This window comes from Grammomys surdaster, unplaced genomic scaffold, assembly GCF_004785775.1.
Source record: "Grammomys surdaster isolate TR1022 unplaced genomic scaffold, NIH_TR_1.0 215, whole genome shotgun sequence".
Taxonomy (NCBI): domain Eukaryota; kingdom Metazoa; phylum Chordata; class Mammalia; order Rodentia; family Muridae; genus Grammomys; species Grammomys surdaster.
The window spans coordinates 3,384,812-3,404,449 of record NW_021604660.1 but is presented as its reverse complement, the minus strand read 5'-3'; the positions used below and the strand labels follow the sequence as shown (position 1 = coordinate 3,404,449).

The 19,638-nt window shown below is 39.4% G+C and overlaps 1 protein-coding gene across 2 annotated transcripts in view; it reads right to left on the bottom strand.

Annotated features, from left to right (window-relative positions):
* The window catches only part of Man1a1 (mannosidase alpha class 1A member 1), a 170,044-nt gene that overhangs the window by 108,897 nt on the left and 41,509 nt on the right, over positions 1–19,638 (bottom strand). For both annotated transcript variants that reach the window (XM_028772584.1, XM_028772585.1), the window contains exons 4-5: positions 14,792–14,907; positions 3,579–3,659 (exon numbers count right to left, since the gene is read on the bottom strand). In XM_028772584.1, coding sequence (XP_028628417.1) covers positions 3,579–3,659; positions 14,792–14,907 — 197 coding nt within the window. The remainder of the gene's footprint in view (positions 1–3,578; positions 3,660–14,791; positions 14,908–19,638) is intronic.

The following is a 19,638-nucleotide window of genomic DNA, read 5'->3' as shown; positions in this document are numbered from 1 at the left end:
AAAGAAAGAAAGAAAGAAAGAAAGAAAGAAAGAAAGAAAGAAAGAAAGAAAGAAAGAGAGCAGCTCCAAATTTCTTCTGTGGAGCCAGTATCACTCTGATACTAAAACCGGATAAAGAGACAAGAAAGAAGGAAACTATAGATCAGTATCCCTGATGAACATAGATTAACAACTTCTTAACAAAGTATTTGCAAACAGAACACAGACACATATGAAAAAGGTTGCATGCCATTACCACGGTGGCTTTGTCCCTGAAATGCAGATATAAGAGAGGCAAGTTAATAAATACAATAAAATGCATAAATGTACTTTATAACATAAATTGCAGGATGATTTTAATAGATTTAGAAAGAAATTCTTTGATGAAATCAACAGGCCTTCATGATAAACATCCTAGAAAATGTTGGGCTAGAGGGAACATACCTCAAATAAAAGGTATGTATGAGAAATCAACAGCCAATATCATTCTAAATGAAGAAAAGCATGAAGCAATTGCACCACAATCAGGAATGAGACTGGAATGTCTATTATGACACATATTTTTGTATTGTTCTTGAAGAACTAACTATAGCAATAAGGCACAAGGGGAAAATTAAAGGGATACATAAAGGGAAAGATGTTAAGCTAACTGACCACATTTGCAGATGACATGATTTTACTTATTAGAGCTCTCCCAAAAAACACTCAGCAGAAAACTTCTAGAAACAATAAACAAATTCAACAGTGTGGCAGAATACAGAATCAACTTGCACAAAGCAATGCCTTTTCTATGAATGAACAACAACCATCCCTGCAGAGGTGGAAGGTAACTCTCTAATGCTGAAGATACCATGCATTTCAGACACAGGGCCCAGAGGCCCTGGAGCTGGAACTGACCTGAAAGCCTCAAGGTTCTGAGGACTAGTTTTTGTGGTACCAGAAGGCTCCAAGGAAACTTCCAATACAGAAAAGTAACCTACAGTCCTGCCCAGCGGCTACACCTACAAACCATAACAATGGCCAGCAGGGCTCAACAGTCCCAAGGCTGTAGTAGTGGCACACACATCTTGGCAGTAACCACAGCTCTCTAATTGGACTCAAAGACCAACTCACCAAGAGGAAAAATCATGCCTGATACTGGAAACCTAGTTAACTACCCAGCACTGAAGTCATGGATCTTGTAGGAGAACTTATAATTGCCACATTACTAAGCCGGAATGATCCCTAGATACATTCTAAAACTATGCCCTTAGACCTACAGATAATGTAATCCTCACCCCTCATGCAAGAAACTTCTCTTTGTAGCAGAGACAGACCATTGCAGAAAGCCACAACCAATGGAAGTGCAGAGTTGTGGAGCCCAATCCAAACCGATATATTTACAGCACAACTCCTGCATCCAAGGCTCAGAGAGTATTGCAGAAGTAAGAACAGCATGATCGTAAGAACCAGAGGAACAGAAAGTTGTGGGATTTGCCTCCTAAAAACATCAGAAGCTACACCCATAATATCTAATCAACACCAGTTCTTAAAAATAAACTCAACAAGGCACACACTAATAAACATTGTAATGCAGATAGGGAAAAACTCAGGGGGCCTCAACCTTACCCAAAGATCCACAGAAAACTAAGAAATGTAGAGAGTGAAAGAAATGGTCTTCCCCAGGAAAGAACACACTAATTGGGTATCCATTATCAAATGAGCAGCCTTAAAAATATACACATACAAGTTCCATTGTACAAACTTGAACAGGTTGTATTTATGCATGTGTGTATATTGAATAATTATATGTATACATGTATACACACACACACACACACACATATATATATATGTATACATAAAATATGTAATGACAATTAATGAAAGCTGAGGTCATTAATTTGAAAGAAGGCAAGCAGAAGTGTAAGGGAGGGCTCAAAAGGAGGAAAGAAAAGGGAAGTGATGCAATTATTTTATAATTTCAAAAATAAAATTAAATACAAATTTTTACAAGGCCTTGAACTGATTATTGTATTTATAAGCAAATGACATCATCTGTGAACATTTCATTTAGATAAGCACATCCATATATATCAAATATTCATAGAAAAAGAACCACTCACATGTATGGAATCCTGAAACAAGACAAACTTTAAAAAACTAAGGAAAAGGGATATATCCTTAGAAGAAATATAGATCTGTTTCTCTTCGTATTCCCTACAAACCCCATAAAGCTCACAGGCCGAATGACATACGCCTTGCGTTTTCCAAATTGTGTCATCTAAGTGTAGCTTATGGAGGAACATAAAAACAAGGTCATCTTAGCACACTGTATCCCAACAATGAGAAGATTAGGGACATGTTCATAAACAAACATTAATTTCCATGCTGCTTTTATAAAAGATAGTTGCTCCCACTTAGGGATGCTAACCTGGGCTGTCCAAATGAGAAGAAAACAGAGAAAGCTAACCAGAAAAAAAAAAAAAAAGGAAAGGGGGACTAACATAGCAGAGGCCTTTGTTTCCCAGGCTAGAATGATGCTTTAGGCAGAATGACACAGGGGACTACAGGGACCATCTACATACTTTAAAAAAATATTATGGTAGAATGAAATCCAGTGAGAGAGGGGGGAGGGGAGAGAAAGAGTGAGAGAGAAAGGGAGAGAGAGGGCTGCTTTGCTCTAATGAGAAAAGCACCTTGGAGACAGGAACAAAGTCAAGCAGTCTCTCTCATTAAACATTTATTACCCTGCTTAAATCTGTTTGAAGCACAGAAATACATGAAATACTAGGCAGGCTAAGATCTACTCTCCCCGAGCCAGAATGCTGAGCCTCATGTAAATCAGACTGACGTGTGGCTGAAATACGTGACTGTGTTTCCTTGATGTCAGCTCTTAATGCTGTCAGTATTACAGGTGAGTCCATTCCAGAAACTCTTTAGTGGACACTTAACATAATTCACAAAGTTGTCCAAATGCTTTCAACAAAATAGCATCAGTACCCTTCATGGGTGTGATACAGAAGTCTTTAATTTACCAAATAAAAACAAAGAGTAAATTTAAAAATCCGTGCTTTGCCCCAAGCGGCAGATAATTCATTAAGCCTTGACTCAGGAAGAGAACGAAGCACTTCTCACAGGAACACTGGCCTGCAGGGCCATGTGCTGGCAAGTTCGGAGTTGCAAGCCCTCAACTTCACAACTACTGTCATTTTAAGATCTTGTTTGTCATACCTTCTTTACCTAGATAAGTTTTTACTAAGCTAACATACTAACATGAAAATAAATTTTGAGACAAAAATTCACCCACAAGTCTGCGGTTATGCTAAGCATTGTTAATATGCCCACAGACATGTGGGATTTGTACCTCTAATCCCAGCACACACAGCATAAGGGAGCCATGCTTTTAAAGGCAGCACCTTAACCTGACAGTAGGAACCGTCAGACTTTCCCTGGCTTGTTCAACTAATTGGCACACATTTTGAGAAATAAAACTGAGCGTCAGAACGTGAGACTTCAGTGGGTTTTTTCTAAATCCACACCACAAACAGCACATTTAACACAAAGAATAATTTGGAGACATTTCATAATTCGCACGTCTATACGACTTTGCAACTTACCTCCTCTCCGGACAAATAGTAGGCTGACAGCAGTCCACCAACAAAGCGTATGTTTACTTCAAAAACAGAAACTTCAGCATTCTATGGGAACAAAGTGAAGAAGGTTAAGACATTATGATAGCATGTGGAATGAACGCACATGGTATGGTAAGCTGCTCTAATTTAAAGTCTGCTCAGACCTGTGTGCTTGCCCAGGGGCGCCTATAGGCAAGACAAGAAGTCCCTTGTAAATGATGGCAAAGTATGGTTAAAAAGATAAGGAACAATTCTGACTCCAAGCAAAATTATAAAAATAACATAAACTGAAATTCTTTCTTTCCTATATGCAGAAGCAGACCTGATACTTGATATTCTGTACCGGGATCAGGGCTTTTATTATTATTTTTTCCTATTCTATGTTCTCGTTATTTCCTTCATTTGCCTGCTTTTTCTTCCTGAAAGGCCAATCAGACTATAGTGTGGCTGCTAGCTCCACGCTAGTCTAGCAATCTGTTTCCATTATGTTAAAGCAGCATAGACAGAATGCTAATGGGGCATAAGCCCAGGACTTGAGTTCCAATGCTGCTCCAAGCCTTTGCCTTCCCAGTCACAGCTCTGAGGTGACATTCTGTCTTGGCACAATGTTGAAAATAGTGTGTGCCATCATTGCTAGAGTGGTTTGTAGTTCTATCAGTAGAAGCTTGCTTTTATTATTTATAATATGGCACAGGCTTTACTCATCTCCTGTGTCCTTTAATCCCCACACAGACCTTTGGAATTAATCATTATTCCTATGTTCTGTCCACAGAACAAGAAACAAGCCAGGCTGAGAGTGGTTAATGTGACCTTTTGAAGTTCACACAACAGTGGTAGAATTAGGATTTGAATGGGAACATGTTTATTCATGGTTCAAACCCTGGCTGTTCTAAACTCTACGGATACCTCACAGACTAGGCTCCATGCCTGGTTATTAATGGTCAAATAATTGTGATACTTAAGTAGTAATTACCGCCAATAGTTTTATGGCTCTATAATATTTGACTGCTAAGTGCATCTGTCTTGTATTTTGAAATGAGGTGATTAGCACAGTATGACCCCCAACAGATATAAGGTATACTTCATTGGGCCTACTAAGTAACTCCCACTTCTGGTTAACATCAAATCACTCACGGATAATGACAAGGGCTAAGAGCAAAATAGAATGTATGGAACTAGCATCTGTCAGACGAACTTAGAAAAACCATTTGAGATACTACCTTTGGGGACCATTTATTAAGCAACTACTATGGGCCAGGCCCAGTCCTAGGTCCTGTGTGCACAGCAATGAAAACTGACAAGATCCTTAAACTTACAGAGTCTACATTTCAGAAAACGGTTTCAGAAACAAAGAAGAGCCGGATTATTTCATTCCTACATGTTCTCCCTTAAAGGATCTAATAATTGAAGCTCCTACTTAAGAAAGTGCCTGCAAAAGAAAGCTTATAAAAAAGTTAGAACTGATAGATAAAGGCAGATAAAACCATCATAAAATAAAACTGTGCTGTGAGTTTGTTCAATTGTACTGAATAATTTATGACTTGCAACTTATATATTTGGGTTATACACCGTCTGTGTTATGCAATTTATCATAAAATGGATCACTCTGAATGCAGGTCATTTAAACCCTGCTGTTAGTCCGCACAACCTCTGATTTTAAAAAAAAAAGGGAAAATTTATTTCATTTAGTTTGGTTCATACAACTTATCTAACAGAAATAATATCTAATAAAACTCAAATGAAGTTAAGTCCTTAAAGCACTTTTGCCTTGGTTGGTATTTGTATTTTTTTTAGTTTTTAAACCAGAAAACAGGCCTTCATGGTTTTACTTATTCTATAGAGGTGGTTCTATTTCCTGATTCTGGCTCTAAGCTCATTATACATGCTTTTCCTATTTCCCCTTTGAAATGAACTGGACAGTTGAGACCTTTGTATAGACATCTGATAAAAATTATTGCAAGATAGGGGACTGAGCCATGTCAATTGCCATCAGAAATATATCTCAATCTAGACATCAATCACTTATTGGATGCAGTTACTCAAACAGCTATTGATCCAGCTCTGTGTGTATTCCAGAACCTGCCTTCTATTTATCTTGCTTTGCTGTAACCTACTGAAAGATAACCTTGCAAAGTCCGGTGCTCAAGGTCAGCGGCTATGACATTTCAGTTGCAGGGACTGCATCATCTAGGGAGCCCAAGGCAAAGTCGGGATTGTTAGTTGAAGCCACCCAGGTTGCCAGCGATTGGAATGCCCTTGTCTTTGAAACACTTGCTCAGGGATATCACAGCATCACAATCCTTAACTCTCATCATCTTCCTGTGCTGGGAAAGCAGAACTACACAGAAACAACGCATCCGGCCCCTGCCCAATGCGATTCCTTCGACCTCATTTTTCCAAAGTTACATCATTTACAAGCCTTAGGTTGAGCTCTCAATAGTCTAGGACATATTATTTTTTAGGCATTTGGACACTTTGGATCATTCCTTACAGAACCTTAGGTGAAAAAAAAAGGGTTGTGGGAAATAAAATTTCGTACTATAACAAAATGGTTAGTAGCTATGAACATTCTGGTCTGGGGCTAGGAAGATGGCTTAGTGAGTAAGGATGCTTGATATGTAAGTATTTGGGCTTGATTTTGAATCCCCACACTCCTGGAAAAAGGGTGGGCATGACCATGTGTGACTGTAAGTGCAGTACTAGGGGCTAAAGAAAGGAAGAGCGTGGGAGCTTCATGTCCCTGGCCAGCCAGCCTAGTCAGAACAGCTGTTTGTTAAATGAGTGAGAGACCTCTCAAGGGAATAAGGCAGAGAATAATAGAAAACAGCCACATACTTATGCTTATGAAGTGTGCACATGTGCGTGTGTGCGTGCACACACACACACACATACACACCACCATGTACACACATACACTAAAAAATTAACTAACTAAAAATTCTGCTGTGAACTAGGAGGATTAGGTTGGAGACTGATTTGAGTGTTAGATCCTAGAGAACTTATTTGCTCTCTCTTCTGTTTTGTCACTGGTAAAAGACAGGTATGCATTTTCTAGAAGGCACTCTGAGCCTATGAATGTCAGGCAGAACACATACCTGGAGAAGTCACACATCCAGGAGACAGCTGTTGCCATATGGATATTCTGTTAGATCTAGTGTATAGTCTTATGGGAGTTACAATTTGAGCAGTATATTCAGCCTTTTGTTTAAAACTGAATGAACCTGCTAATGTCATTCTGATTAGCAACTATAGGTTGGACATGACTGAAGATACACTATACTATTAAGTAGATCTCAATTAGAGACTGCTATTTGGATTTTCGTCTAGCATTACTATACAAACATGGAACACATTCAACAAATTCATACATAAGTTTAATAAAATATAATTAAGTTGACATAAAATATCAGTAGGTTGAGTACTGTAGTTCATTGAGAAAATATGCTTTGGTTATGAACATTACTTAGAACCTGTGCTGGCTAGAGAGATATCAACTTAACATGGGCTAGAATAATTCAAGAGGAGGAAACCTTAGTTGAGAAAATGTCTCTGTAAGATTCAGCTGTAGGCAAGCATGTAGCACACTTTCTCAATTAGTAATTGATGAGGGAGAGCCCAGCCCATTATGGGTGGTGCGATTCCTGGGCTGGTGGTCCTGTTTTCTATAAGAAAGCATATTGAGCAAGCCAAGAGGAGGAAGCCAGTAAGCAGCATTCTTCCATGACCTCTTCATCACCTCCTACTACCAGGTTCTTGCTCAGTTTGAATCTGTGGCTTCAATCAATAGACTGTGGCTCAAGATCTGTAAGTCAAATAAACCCTTACCTCCCCAAGTTGCTTTTGGTCCTGGTGTTTCATCACAGCAACAGAAACCCTGACAAGAACAGTGCCTATAACTTGGGTCCCTTAGACTATTAAGTTTAACCTCAAATTCTTGAATTCTCTTTCTCTTTTTTTCTTCTCCAATGTACAAGACATCTAAAATTATCAGGTAAATTGACAAAGATTGCTAAAATGGAAAACAATAATGTTCTCCTGTCCTAATCCTTAAATTAGCATCTTGTCCAGACCCTGTCCTGGAAAAGGCTTCATCCTAACCAACACACCAGGAATCCTGGATATGAAGACTCTACCACTAATTTGGTGACAAAAATAGTGACCCTTTCAGAACCTTTTCTAAAATGAGTGTCTGAAAGACTCTTACCAGGTAAGACAGCATTTTAAAGAGCACAGAGAAATTCTAGTTAGGTTCCACTTTCATAAGCAACTTATCCTTCAAAATTACCCATAGCATGACATCTATTAGATCCCAGTCAGCAGAATCACAGGCTTGGCCAGGAAAATCAAGCGATATGACAGTTCTAGAGCCAAGTCAGCTCCAGCTCCCATTTGTCTGAGAAACTGCAGAACCATAAGCTTCCCCTGAGAAAGTAATTTATCTCACTGGGTCTCCAGGCCATGAGCTAGTTATTTATAACAAAGCTTGTTCAGACTTTAACTATCAGGATTCCACACAGCACCACATTTTCATTGAGTTGAAAAGATCTTTTGAAAGAGAACATCTCCAAGGCCCCCAACAAATACATAGCAGTCGACTGCGTAGTCTGGCCTCAGTGAGAGAAGATGCTCGGAGTTCTCGAGACACTTGAGCCCCCAGGGAAGGGGGGAGGCTTGGTGGGGAGGAAACATCCTCTTGGGGACAGGAATGGGATGAGAAATTGTGGGAGGGGGACTAGGAGTGGGGGCAATGGCTGGATTGTAAACAAACAAACAAACAAAACTGAAAAAAAAAGAGAGACCATTTGATCCCTGAATTCAGACAATCTCCTTTTATCAACTCTTCCACTAAACTCTGTCAGCTTCCTACTAAGAGATCTGTAAGCAAGTTGTTCCTGCAATACACAACCAACACACAAGTTTCAATGACAGCTGCCCCACTGCATACCAATGCAACGACTGTGATTAAGAACAACTTCCCCACTACAATCCATTGTAGTAATTTTGTCCAGCAGCAATGCTACTGTACCCACACATATGATAACTACACTGCCTTATGTACGGGAAACCTTGCAACGCTTCTAGTCAAAAGAAGTGCCTACAAGCCGAAGCCTGGCCTGTGTTTCCTCGTAATATACTCTTCCTTAAAGAACACTTCTCCAGAATGTGTGTTGCTTCACATTTCATGAATTCAGAGTAAGCATAAGACTTAATCTATTAAAGTGTAGTTGCATCACTGTTAGTGTCTACCCCTGCAGCTCTTAACTGCAAAAATAACAGAACACGTTTCTTAAGACTGTTAGGAGTCTTTAAACTATTAAAGCTCTGGGAAAGGCACATAACCATGCGCTCTATGTTAATAGGCTGGTTTTGCTGTGAAGGTTCGGAAAGGATCCAAGTAGCAGCTGAGCTCTATCAGGAATCATCACTAGAGAGACAAGGGCCTCTTAGAGCCATAACTCTTGGTCAGGTAACCCTCAGCATCTGGGTAAATACCCCATCACTCCATTCAGCAGGGTAATCAATTAGTGGTCTGCACCAATCAGGATGTAATACTGCTTATAAACAAACCTTTTCGAGGAGCAAAATTAAGAAAAATGACATTTCTTTCATGCTTTATGGCATGGAACGATGGAGCAGAGAGCCAAATATTCATTCAGTGATGTGAGAAGACATAGCATTGGAGATGAATTGGACTCAGACTTCCCAGAGGACCCCACAGCTTGTTTGGCCTACATATTTAAATGAACATGTTTAAAGTATATCTTTAAGCAAAACAAAACAAAACTATAAAGAAACAAACAAACCCAAAACGCCAAAAAAAAAATCACCTTTCCACCAATTTTACCAAGTCAAATGTGTGGGATTTATTACATATTGTGCACAACCTCGGCACTTTGCTAAACTTCTCAGCATCAGTGTTAGTCTAGAGCAAGCTAACCTACTTCATTCTTGTCTTTCCCAAAGAAAGCCCCACCTCCTACACCAAGTACTACTTTCCTGCAGTGCCCAAATACAGTAAGGACACCATTCATTTAGCTTTCCTGTTCACAGAGACTTTGTGTAAGGAACTGCTACCAGGAGAAAATATCTAAGTTTATAAAATTTGCTATTAGTACTTTCTAATTAATACAGTATTTTTCGAAGTGCTATCAAGAAGTTCAAATTTGAATTGAGTATCACTGACTCAGAAATCTGTTCCCACACTAGGAGCCACCACAGACATGTTTACAAGGAGGTGAATGCTGTATAGATCACCTATACTTGCATTCCAACTATAGAAAAGCGACTTAGCACAGGTACCAGTGTACTCCGTGAGGAGGCCTTCCAGCTCACTCTCCCATATTCAGTCAGGAAGTTGGCTGAGCCAGGCATCTTCTCTGTTTCACCAGCTGATTGAATTCTTACTAAATGATAAACTCTAATAAGCAGTGTGATATGAAGATGACATGTCTAAGTCACAGGCTCAGATTCTTAGCATGTGTGTATATTTCTCAACTTTTTGTATTTCCTCTACACACACACACCAAAAAAAAACAAAAAACAAAAAACAAAAAACAAACAAAAAAACAGGGCAAATCAATTAAGCAGATCTTGTTTATTATAGCTCCTGTTTGCTGTGCAGCCTTGGGAAGCTTAATTAACTATGTATATCTATAAAAGTAAAAAAAAAACCAAAACACCTGCCCTTCCACAGAGATTGATATAACCTATGAAAACACCAACCAGCCTCAATCAATCAATCAATCAACCAACCAACCAATCAGTCATCAGGTGTTAACCTGGTACAGTCCCTTTGGCCTGTCTGCCTTTTTTCCTTGTCTTCCTCAGGAAACCCAGCTCCAGGGAAGGTGTCCATTTTTCCAGTTAGAGAAGCACCTGAAGCGTAAGTCACTGGCCCTTAGAAAAAGCTAGGTAAATAATTAGCATATGAATGAATGGATAATGAATAAATGAGAACCTAGACTCTCTCATCCTAGGCTTACACTGAATTGAAATCAGGAAGCTCATCAGAGTCTATTCTAACAGTGTTCCTCTCACCTGCATGCCTCTGCGGATACCTGAGCTGAACACAAGCTCCAACAATGAAGCCGGCTCTTACTCCCTAATTCATATTAACCCAATGATTTATTGAAAACCGGTCCTAGAAGATGCTTGGATTCTGCGCTACCAAGTGAATCAACTTGTTATGCTTTAGTGAATGGCACTATAAAACCATTGAAAAGCATTTGGGGAAGTAAATTTTAAGTGCGATAAACTGAATATTTTGCATGTACACACATTTATTCTCAACTTTAGGACTGATTCACACTTGGAAATGCTGGGATTAAACCCCCAACACTAGTGTTTCTGTCTCAGATCGATTTCTTCTTCCTTTGCAGTGACATTGGATACATTTTATGCATTAATTTAAAAAAAAACACAAAACAGCAACAAAACAAGAAACCCTTGGACTTTCAGTTAAGTACATTATAAGGAAAAGATGTTAGCTTAAATGCAGGCCATGGTGTGTCCGCTAGGGAAGACTATTACATGTTATCTCTATAAATGAAATGCCAGTTGTTTTCTATTTCAGGTAAAGCTTACTTTCCTCTCCCCTCCCATGAATGCAAAATTAAATTCTCCAAGTTTTTTGATGGCAAATCAAGCAGTTGTTGAAGCAATCACGTGAAGCTCTCACATGTGGCTTATAAACCTAACAAGAAAACATTGTGCTCAAGACCCATATCACTCAGTGACAAGGAGAAAAAATAATCCATAGATCTTTCCTGAACTTATGTATTAGTCTTTTTAATATGAGAAGCTCTAACTCTGTATTATTGATACATGTGTTAACAAAAAAAAATGTTTTATATAGACCAAGTTGGCTTGAACTCTTTATGTAGCTAAAGCTGGCCTGGAATTTCTGATCCTTGTGCCTCTACCTCCTGAGTGCTGGAATTCGCAGGCATTCAGTTTTATATGGTGCTGGGGACTGAACCTAGGATTTTGTGCATGCTAAGCAAGCGCTTTACCAACTGAGCTACACTTTCAACCTGATAACAGTTTTTTTTTTTAATGGGGAAATATGGTAATTCTGATAAAGAGGCTCAGTGAATGTTTCAAGTCTCCTCACGCTATGAATAGTATAATAAGGCTGAGGAGATGGTCAGGGGGTAAAGATTTGCTTTGCAAGCATAAGGACCTGAGTTGAAATGGCAAACACCCGTATAAAAAGCATGTACATTCCTGCTATGTGAATACTGGGTGTGGGCAGGTGGGTTGGGGTTGGGGAGGATCCCAGGAGTTTGCTGGTCAGGCAGCCCAGCCAAGATGGCGAGCTTCCAGCTCAATGAGAGTCCTTGTCTTAGGGAAACGAGGTGGAAAGTGATAGAGGACGATACCTAGTGTCCTGTTGTAGCTTCTCTTGTGTGTATCCCCAAACATATACAATACTTACCATAAAACTACACACACACACACACACACACACACACACGAGAGAGAGAGGGGGGAGATAGACAGATAGATAGATAGATAGATAGATAGATAGATTAATAAACAGAAACTTGAGACATATGGCTACAATTTTTAGAAGAGCATTTGAAAAGCATAGCCAGTTATCAATAGTTATTGATATCAATGCACTAAAGTGCATGTTTTTAGCTTGAAATGTAAATCTTTAAAAGTCAATGTCTTAACAAACAAAGTGATAGCTCTGCTCCTTTATGAAGGAGGCGGTGGTGACACACTTTCTTGGCTTCTGCATCGGTTTATATGCCTTATTTAGATTCACTTTGCTTCTCAGGGGTGCGTGTAGCCCTCAAACATTTTCTTTTCACCTAATTAGTGGCCCAAGGCCACCAATTAAACTTCTACTACAGTGATGTTTCCTCTATTACCTTGAGAGGCCTCTGTACTTAGTTTTGAAAAGTAAAATAGTTCCACCCTCCAAGTCTGTTCATTCCTCACAGTCAGAGGAAAGAATTGCTGTAAGATTTGGAGAGGTTTGGAACAACACAGCATGTATCAGAAAGACCAACCCAAGAATCAGAAAAGGGGCCTGGGACTACTCATAGGTCTAGCACCACTGAAGTTTCTAGGTGTGGAAGAGATGTTGCCATAGCTGACAGATGAGTGTGTGGGGTAGGTAGCTATAGTCATTCCTAATAATAAACATTGCTAAGACAATGCCCGGTGCACTCACCAAGCACATGCAAGACCCTGGATTTGATCGCTAGCACCACAAAAGCAAGCAAGGAAGCAGGCAAGCAAGCAAGCAAGGAAGCAAAGACCAAGTATTACCAAAGGAATAAACATAAAAAGGGAAAATTTTCTACTCTAGTTTTTCATATTTAGTTCTATTGATATGAACAGAACTACCACATAACGGCCCAAATCACAGTTCTGTGCATTTGAGCCACCAGCTTTTTATATCTACTTTTCCTCAACATTTAAAATAATACCACAGGGCCGGAGAATAGCTCAGCATTTAAGAGCACTTGTTCTTGCAGAGGACTAGGGATTGTTCCTTATACCCATATGGTATGTCACAACCATCTATAACTCTAGTTCCAAGGGACCCAACTCCCTGTTTTGCCCATCTCTGGGCCAGCACATGGTACATGAGCATATATACATGTAAGTAAAACATTCATACATATTAAAGTTAAAATAAATAAATCTTAAAAAATAAAAATAAAATAAAACACCTTGTCACATTGGTCTCCCAAATGCTGGAATATTGGAATATTATCTCCCTGGTATTCTAGAATCAGTTTCTAGGAACATTAAGCATAAACTTTTCTGTCCATTAACCCTTCTAAATATAGCATGCATAACAGCTAATCAAAGAAGAATAAAATATTAAAACTTGCAATCTATAAATCTTTTAAAATGAGAGTGATGGATAAAGACACATTTTTACTAATCTTCAGTGCTCTGGCTAACACTGATGTCCAGTTTCCATGGGAACAAAAGCGTGCTAAAGCAGCAGGGTGGGCAGGAGCCCTCTCTTCCTCCATCCCATTTCAACATGCAGTATGCTTGTTGTGGGGATTCACACATACTAGTGAACGCTTCCTAGCTAGACAAGAAGCTTAAAAAGATTTCTGCAAAGTAATCTCAGATTTAAAGTAATACCCATAATGCAGCCATAAGTTAAGGACTTTTAAAGAGTCAGGGCTGACACGCTTCCTTCTCCTTAGATTAAGTTCCTTGCCAACATCCTTATGAGGGAAAGCAGTGACTGTACAGTTAGATCCAAGGAGACACAGTCCTCTCTAGTCATGGGTCATCAAACACCTGAGCTGTCTCCCTTTATCACCATGTTCCCTCAGAGTACATTGGGTCTCAGAATATTTGCCAAGAAGGTACATATACAAAGAAATTGAAAACCATTATTTATGCACATACATCTAGATGTTAGTGGGTTTTTTTTCACTGTTTTCTAGTAGGAATACTTGAGCAATAATGTTTGAAGCCTTACTTAAGTGACAGTGGCTGCTGATGCCTTGTACCATGTCAGGATTAAGCACCAGGTACACAGCCCCGTGACAGAGTCATGGCTCCAGCATATAGTCAGCCATACGCTCTGGAATAAACCTTAGAGGCTTCAAGATTCGCCTCAATGGGTTGCTATGGTATTTTGAACAAGAGGATTTAATAATGCAGACAACTTTAAATATTTCTTTCTTTTGATTTGATTTATCCTTTAGCAAAAAGGATATATGCCATGCACAATAACTGAGCAAGCACAGAGCTTAAGAGTGTCTTTTACTATTTAAAGGTGCATCTTTTGGAGCTGGAGAGAGCACTTAGTAACGTGCTTGTCTTTCAAGCAGGAGAACCTGAATTTGATCCCTAGAACCTACGTCAAAAAGCTGGGTGTGATGGCTGAATGTGTAATCCCAGTGAGCTGGGAACAGGCAGATCCTTGCCTTTTCTGGCTCTAGCCTAAGGTGGGTGGCGAGTTCTAGGTAGTAAGAGACCCTGCCTTAAAAACTAAAGGAAGAAAAAAAGTGGGTAACCTTAGAGGAATCATAGCCAATGACAGTATCTCTATTTTCCTTATGTACACATACATCTGTAAACATATCAACATGCACACACACATGCATTAAAAAGTTGAATTTGTTTCTATTAGCACAGATTAGAATAAATATGGATATACTGTAGAGATAGGGTAAAACCTAAGGACTCAATGAGCAACTTTAACTTACCACATTAAAATCTAAATATTTTTTAATCCATGATTTAGCTTCTTGAAATTCAGTCTTCATACCCATAATGAAAAGGGTATCCAGAGCATCGACTATTGTAGCTCCTTTGATGTTGCCTGAAAAATACCAAAAAATACCTTTTCAATATGTATGTATATACATACATACCTATGTACAGACATACACACAAAGACCTGGAAAATATGTGACCATGCCTAGGAAAAACTGAGGATAATCCTTAACTTACTAGTGAACAGTAATACTGAATAGAGTATTACTCCCAAAAACATAAAATATAAAATACACTACACCAAACCATTTTTTTTCTCACAAGTTATAGGCTATGAGCACTAATCTTTAACATTTGCTCCAAGTTGTAAAAAGTCAAACCTTTTGGAAACTTCATTTGTGATTGCATTCTCCAACAAGAAAAGAAAGAAAAAGCCTGAAGCAAAGGGGCAGTTGTCATTAATTTTTGTGTAGCTGCACCGGAGTGAGCCTGTGTGAAAGTTGCTAAATGTTGATTTATCACCATGCTAGCTCATTTTTCCGTCATTGCAGTACTCGCCCTTTATCTGTAGGCAGTATGTTCCAAGAACCCTGGGAGATGCCTGCAACAGCAGATAGCACTGAACCTCATACATACCACTGTTTTTCTGAAGCATAAATACATTTAATGCCTTTCCAATCTTAAGACTTAAGCACTGTGGCCATAACTTTTGCAGTTTGATGTGGGACTACAAAACCAACGCAGTCTTTTCCCTTCTTTCCAGTTCCATGGACAGAAAATTCATTTGACTATAGCTCCTAGTGACCTTTAGCTTATGATTCCACCCCCTTTCTTTTTCCATGTTATGTTGAATATCAAGTACTTTCACTGTTAAAGGAGATATTTTTGGCTCCTCTTCGGTGCACCCAAATTCTCAGCATGGTCCTCTAGAACGTTCAAACCATTAGTGAAATATCAATGACCCGGATGTAAGAAACGAGACACCAAGAGATATGGAAGCAAAATGGTTACCAAATGACTGACAGGTGGGTAACACATGGTGTGGGTCCTGGGATGAGTCACAGCCAGGGCAGGACAGGGAAGAAAGTGACCATAATCTCAGGATATTACTCAGGACTGAGTACTGTTTAATGCATAAGGATTATTTTTAGACTGCAGTTGGCCACAGGTGACTAAAATCCAGAAAACCAAAGCAAGAGTAAGTAGGAGACGCTCTGTATTTTGACATAAAATCTCCACTGTCTACAAGAGTGTGACTCATCCCAACTCCCTTCTCTCGCCTAGCCAGGCCCAGGTTGTTTATTCCCTCTGAGCTCCCACTGCATGGACATTCTGCACTTCTCAGGCACGTATTACTCTCTGCCATCCTTGAGTCTACAAGCCTCCTTAGAAGAGAGCTGTTATGTGTTGTTTATTCCACACTACGGCCCTGTATGACTGCAGTAGTGTATTCAATGCCTGGCTACTACATTTAGTCAGTTGCAGACCCATAAATAGAAATGGAACACACTTCAATGCACACACTGTACAACTAATAAATAGAGAAATTATCTTTAGGAAGCTGGAAGTAATGGAATATTAAAATACTCTACTTTCTAAAACAGTAAATTTTAAGTATTACATAATGATAAGGACATGAAAGCTAGAAACGTTTTAGTGTCACGGTTTATTCTTGCCCAGTGTTCTAAAAGTAAAAACATACAAGGTTTATTTTTTGAGACAAAACTATGGAATCAAGAGAAACAATAGAGGGAATGTTTTCTGGTCACATTTTTTAAACATGATAAGTTTCATGTGATCATTGATCTCTAATTCCTCAGTCATTAAGAATTTTTTTGTTATACTTTATACTGAATATAACCGATCAGACATACATGGTTTTCTTTGATGAGCAATTCTGTCAAAACACTAGCTCTGCTTTCTTTTTTAAAGTGGCACTGAGAAGTAGCAACTCCTGGGGGTCACTTCTCATGTTTGTAAGCATCATGTCAAGCTAAGGAAGGAGCCCATTTTCCTTTCCCTGGCAAACAGGTGAGTTTCAAGTAACTGGAAAGAAACAGTCAGGAGAGAGAGAGGCACTGATGCTGAAGGACTCCCCAGATGCTAATGCCTGGGAAAAAGAGGTTCACAGAGCAGACTGTCCTCCCTTCTGATTGGCTGCTCTTAGGGACCAAATTTGAATAAGCCACTCCAAAAAAAAAAATAACCACAGCCAAAAAAAAAACAGGGGGAAAGCAGACAATTTCTTCCTTTCTTCTATGGTTTGTTGAAAGAATACACAGGTTGACATATTCTTTACAGACAAATAATTTGGCTCAGATGTGTCTAAAGAACCCAATTAAAAGTTTTCCTCACCTTCAAAAACTAGAAATTTTAATTTTTGCAGTAAGTCCCAACTGTTGGTTTTATTATACAAGAAAATCCTCTGTAGCTTATTCTAATTTGAAAATGCAGGTAGATACCATTTGATTATTAACAGTTCATTCTGCTATATTAACATTTAAAGCCATTTTTGAGTAAAAAACAAGTACTTATCTCAGTTATAAAAGTGTTTTGTTTTGCTTTATTTACTAATAAATACAGTGGAAACTGTAAAAACACAAAGACTTGGTATGTTTTAAAAGTTTTATTATTAAAGTCATAGATCAGTAGCAGAGAAGCAAGCAATCTGCAATGAGGATTATGGGAAACTAACACGTAACTGATTTATCCAATCAACCTTCACAAAGACAAAAGTCAAAGTGAGGTCATTTTATAAAAGAATTAATTATTTATTTTGTGTGTATAGCTGTTTTGCTTTCATGTCTGTCTGTGAACCACAATGTGTACAGTGGTGGTAGAAGCCATGAGGAAGCATCAGATCCTCTGGAACTCAAGTTAGAGACAACTGTAGCTGCTGGGAATCAAATCCAGGTCCCCTAGAAGAGCTGAGCTATCCAGCACAGAGTCTGGTTTCTTAAATATTATAATAATAAACGTCAAAAAGGTAATGACCTCTGATTTACCATGAACTTTCAGTTTCTTTCTTAAACTTGCACCTCTGGCCTTTCATGGAACCTGGACACTGAGTCCTGAGACACTACTGTAGCCATGTCTGAAGTTACTTCTGCTGTAGGCACTCCCAGCTTAAGCTCCCTGTCTCAGAACTGAATCATCAGAATAGCCTCTTCCACTTACTCTTCCCTGCAATGCCCTTCTCTCTTCATGAGACCCCAGTGGCTCCTGGAACTCTAGGTGTCTACTGAATAGCCTCATGCTTTGACAATTCACTGTTTACACACACATTGCACACACATGTTGCAATCAACTCCTGAAAAGACTTGGATTTTTTCCCTTAACAGCAAAGTCCGAACTGGAGCTAAATTCCTGAAATGTCCTAAGGAGACAGAGAAGTGGGGTACCAGGATCAGGGACTTGGAGTTTAATGTCAGTAACACTGAAGTCCATATCTCTGAAAAAAGTCTTCTCTAATTTTTTTGCATATAAAAATGAGATTAAATGATATGTGCCTGAGTAGCATTCTATGATATTTGCTCAGTAAGTGTCACCAGAAATTGTTATTGTTATAAGAACTGGTACCATTTAACATGTTCAGTTATGGTATGGAAAGGCAAGCTGGTGAGGTCCACAGTCACAGAATACTTCTTTTCCAGAACCTCATTACTTACAGTTAAAATTTTGAGAGCTGGAAAGAAACCAAGCCCAGTAGGAGGGGCCCTGAGGAGGTCTTGGCTCCAACCAACATTTCTGTTGGTTTCCTTCTTTCCACAGTAGGGACATCATTAGTACTCACAGGACCAACCACAGAGTGATGCTATGAGGGCCAAGCCCAACACAGCAAAGAGAAGACAGATGAAAGCTGAAACAGCTGGCCTAATCCACGTGTCTTTTCTTCCACAGAACAAACAGCAAAAAGCTACACCCCAAACTGAGTTATAGACTGGAGGGCGGTCACCATGCAACCCACTGACTCAGCCAGCTTATTCATAAAGAAATAGCTTTTATACAGCAGGAAGCCCTTGAAGCAGGTAACTAAATACTCTTCTACAGGAATCACCAGGGACCTGGTGGGTTCCTGCTGGGGCACTCCATCCCTGGAAGTCAGCCCTGGACAACAGTTATACAGGTCTCTCTGACACAGAGCTGGTGTTGTTTCTAAAAGATACATTATATACAATTTTTCCATAGTGCCAGCAAGGGTTCAAGTTTCCTAGCAACATGAAGATCCTGGAGAATCAAAGAACTTTGGCAGCTTTTTAACCATCAATAAGTTTAGGGAACTCAGAGAAAAAGACACTGTCAATCAAAATCCAGGAGTGGTAGTTCATAACTATGATCTCAGGGAAGGTGTGGTAATCTGAATGAGAACATTAGCTCATATAGTTGAATACATGGACCCTAGCTGGTGGAACGTGGTGGGAAGGTTTGTCTGTCACTGGGGGGTGGGATTTGAGGTTTCCAAATCCATGTCATCACTAGTTAGTCTTTCTCTGCCACCTACTTGTGGATAAGAATATACGTTCTTAGCTACTGCTGCAGTGTCGTGCCTGCCTGCCTGATGCCATGCTCTCCCCACCTCGATGGTCACGAACTCACCTTCTAAAACTGTAAGCCCCCATTATATTCTTTATTCTATAAATTGCCTTGGCCATGGTGACTCTTTACAGCAACAGAAAAGTAAGTATTGCAGAAGTTTAAGTCAGGAGCAATGCCACGAGTTCAAGGACAGCCAGGGCTGTGTGCTCCATTCTAAGCTGTAGAGTAAGACCTTGTCTCAAAAACCAAAAGCAAAACCAAACCAAACCAAACCAAACCAAACCAAACCAAACCAAACCAA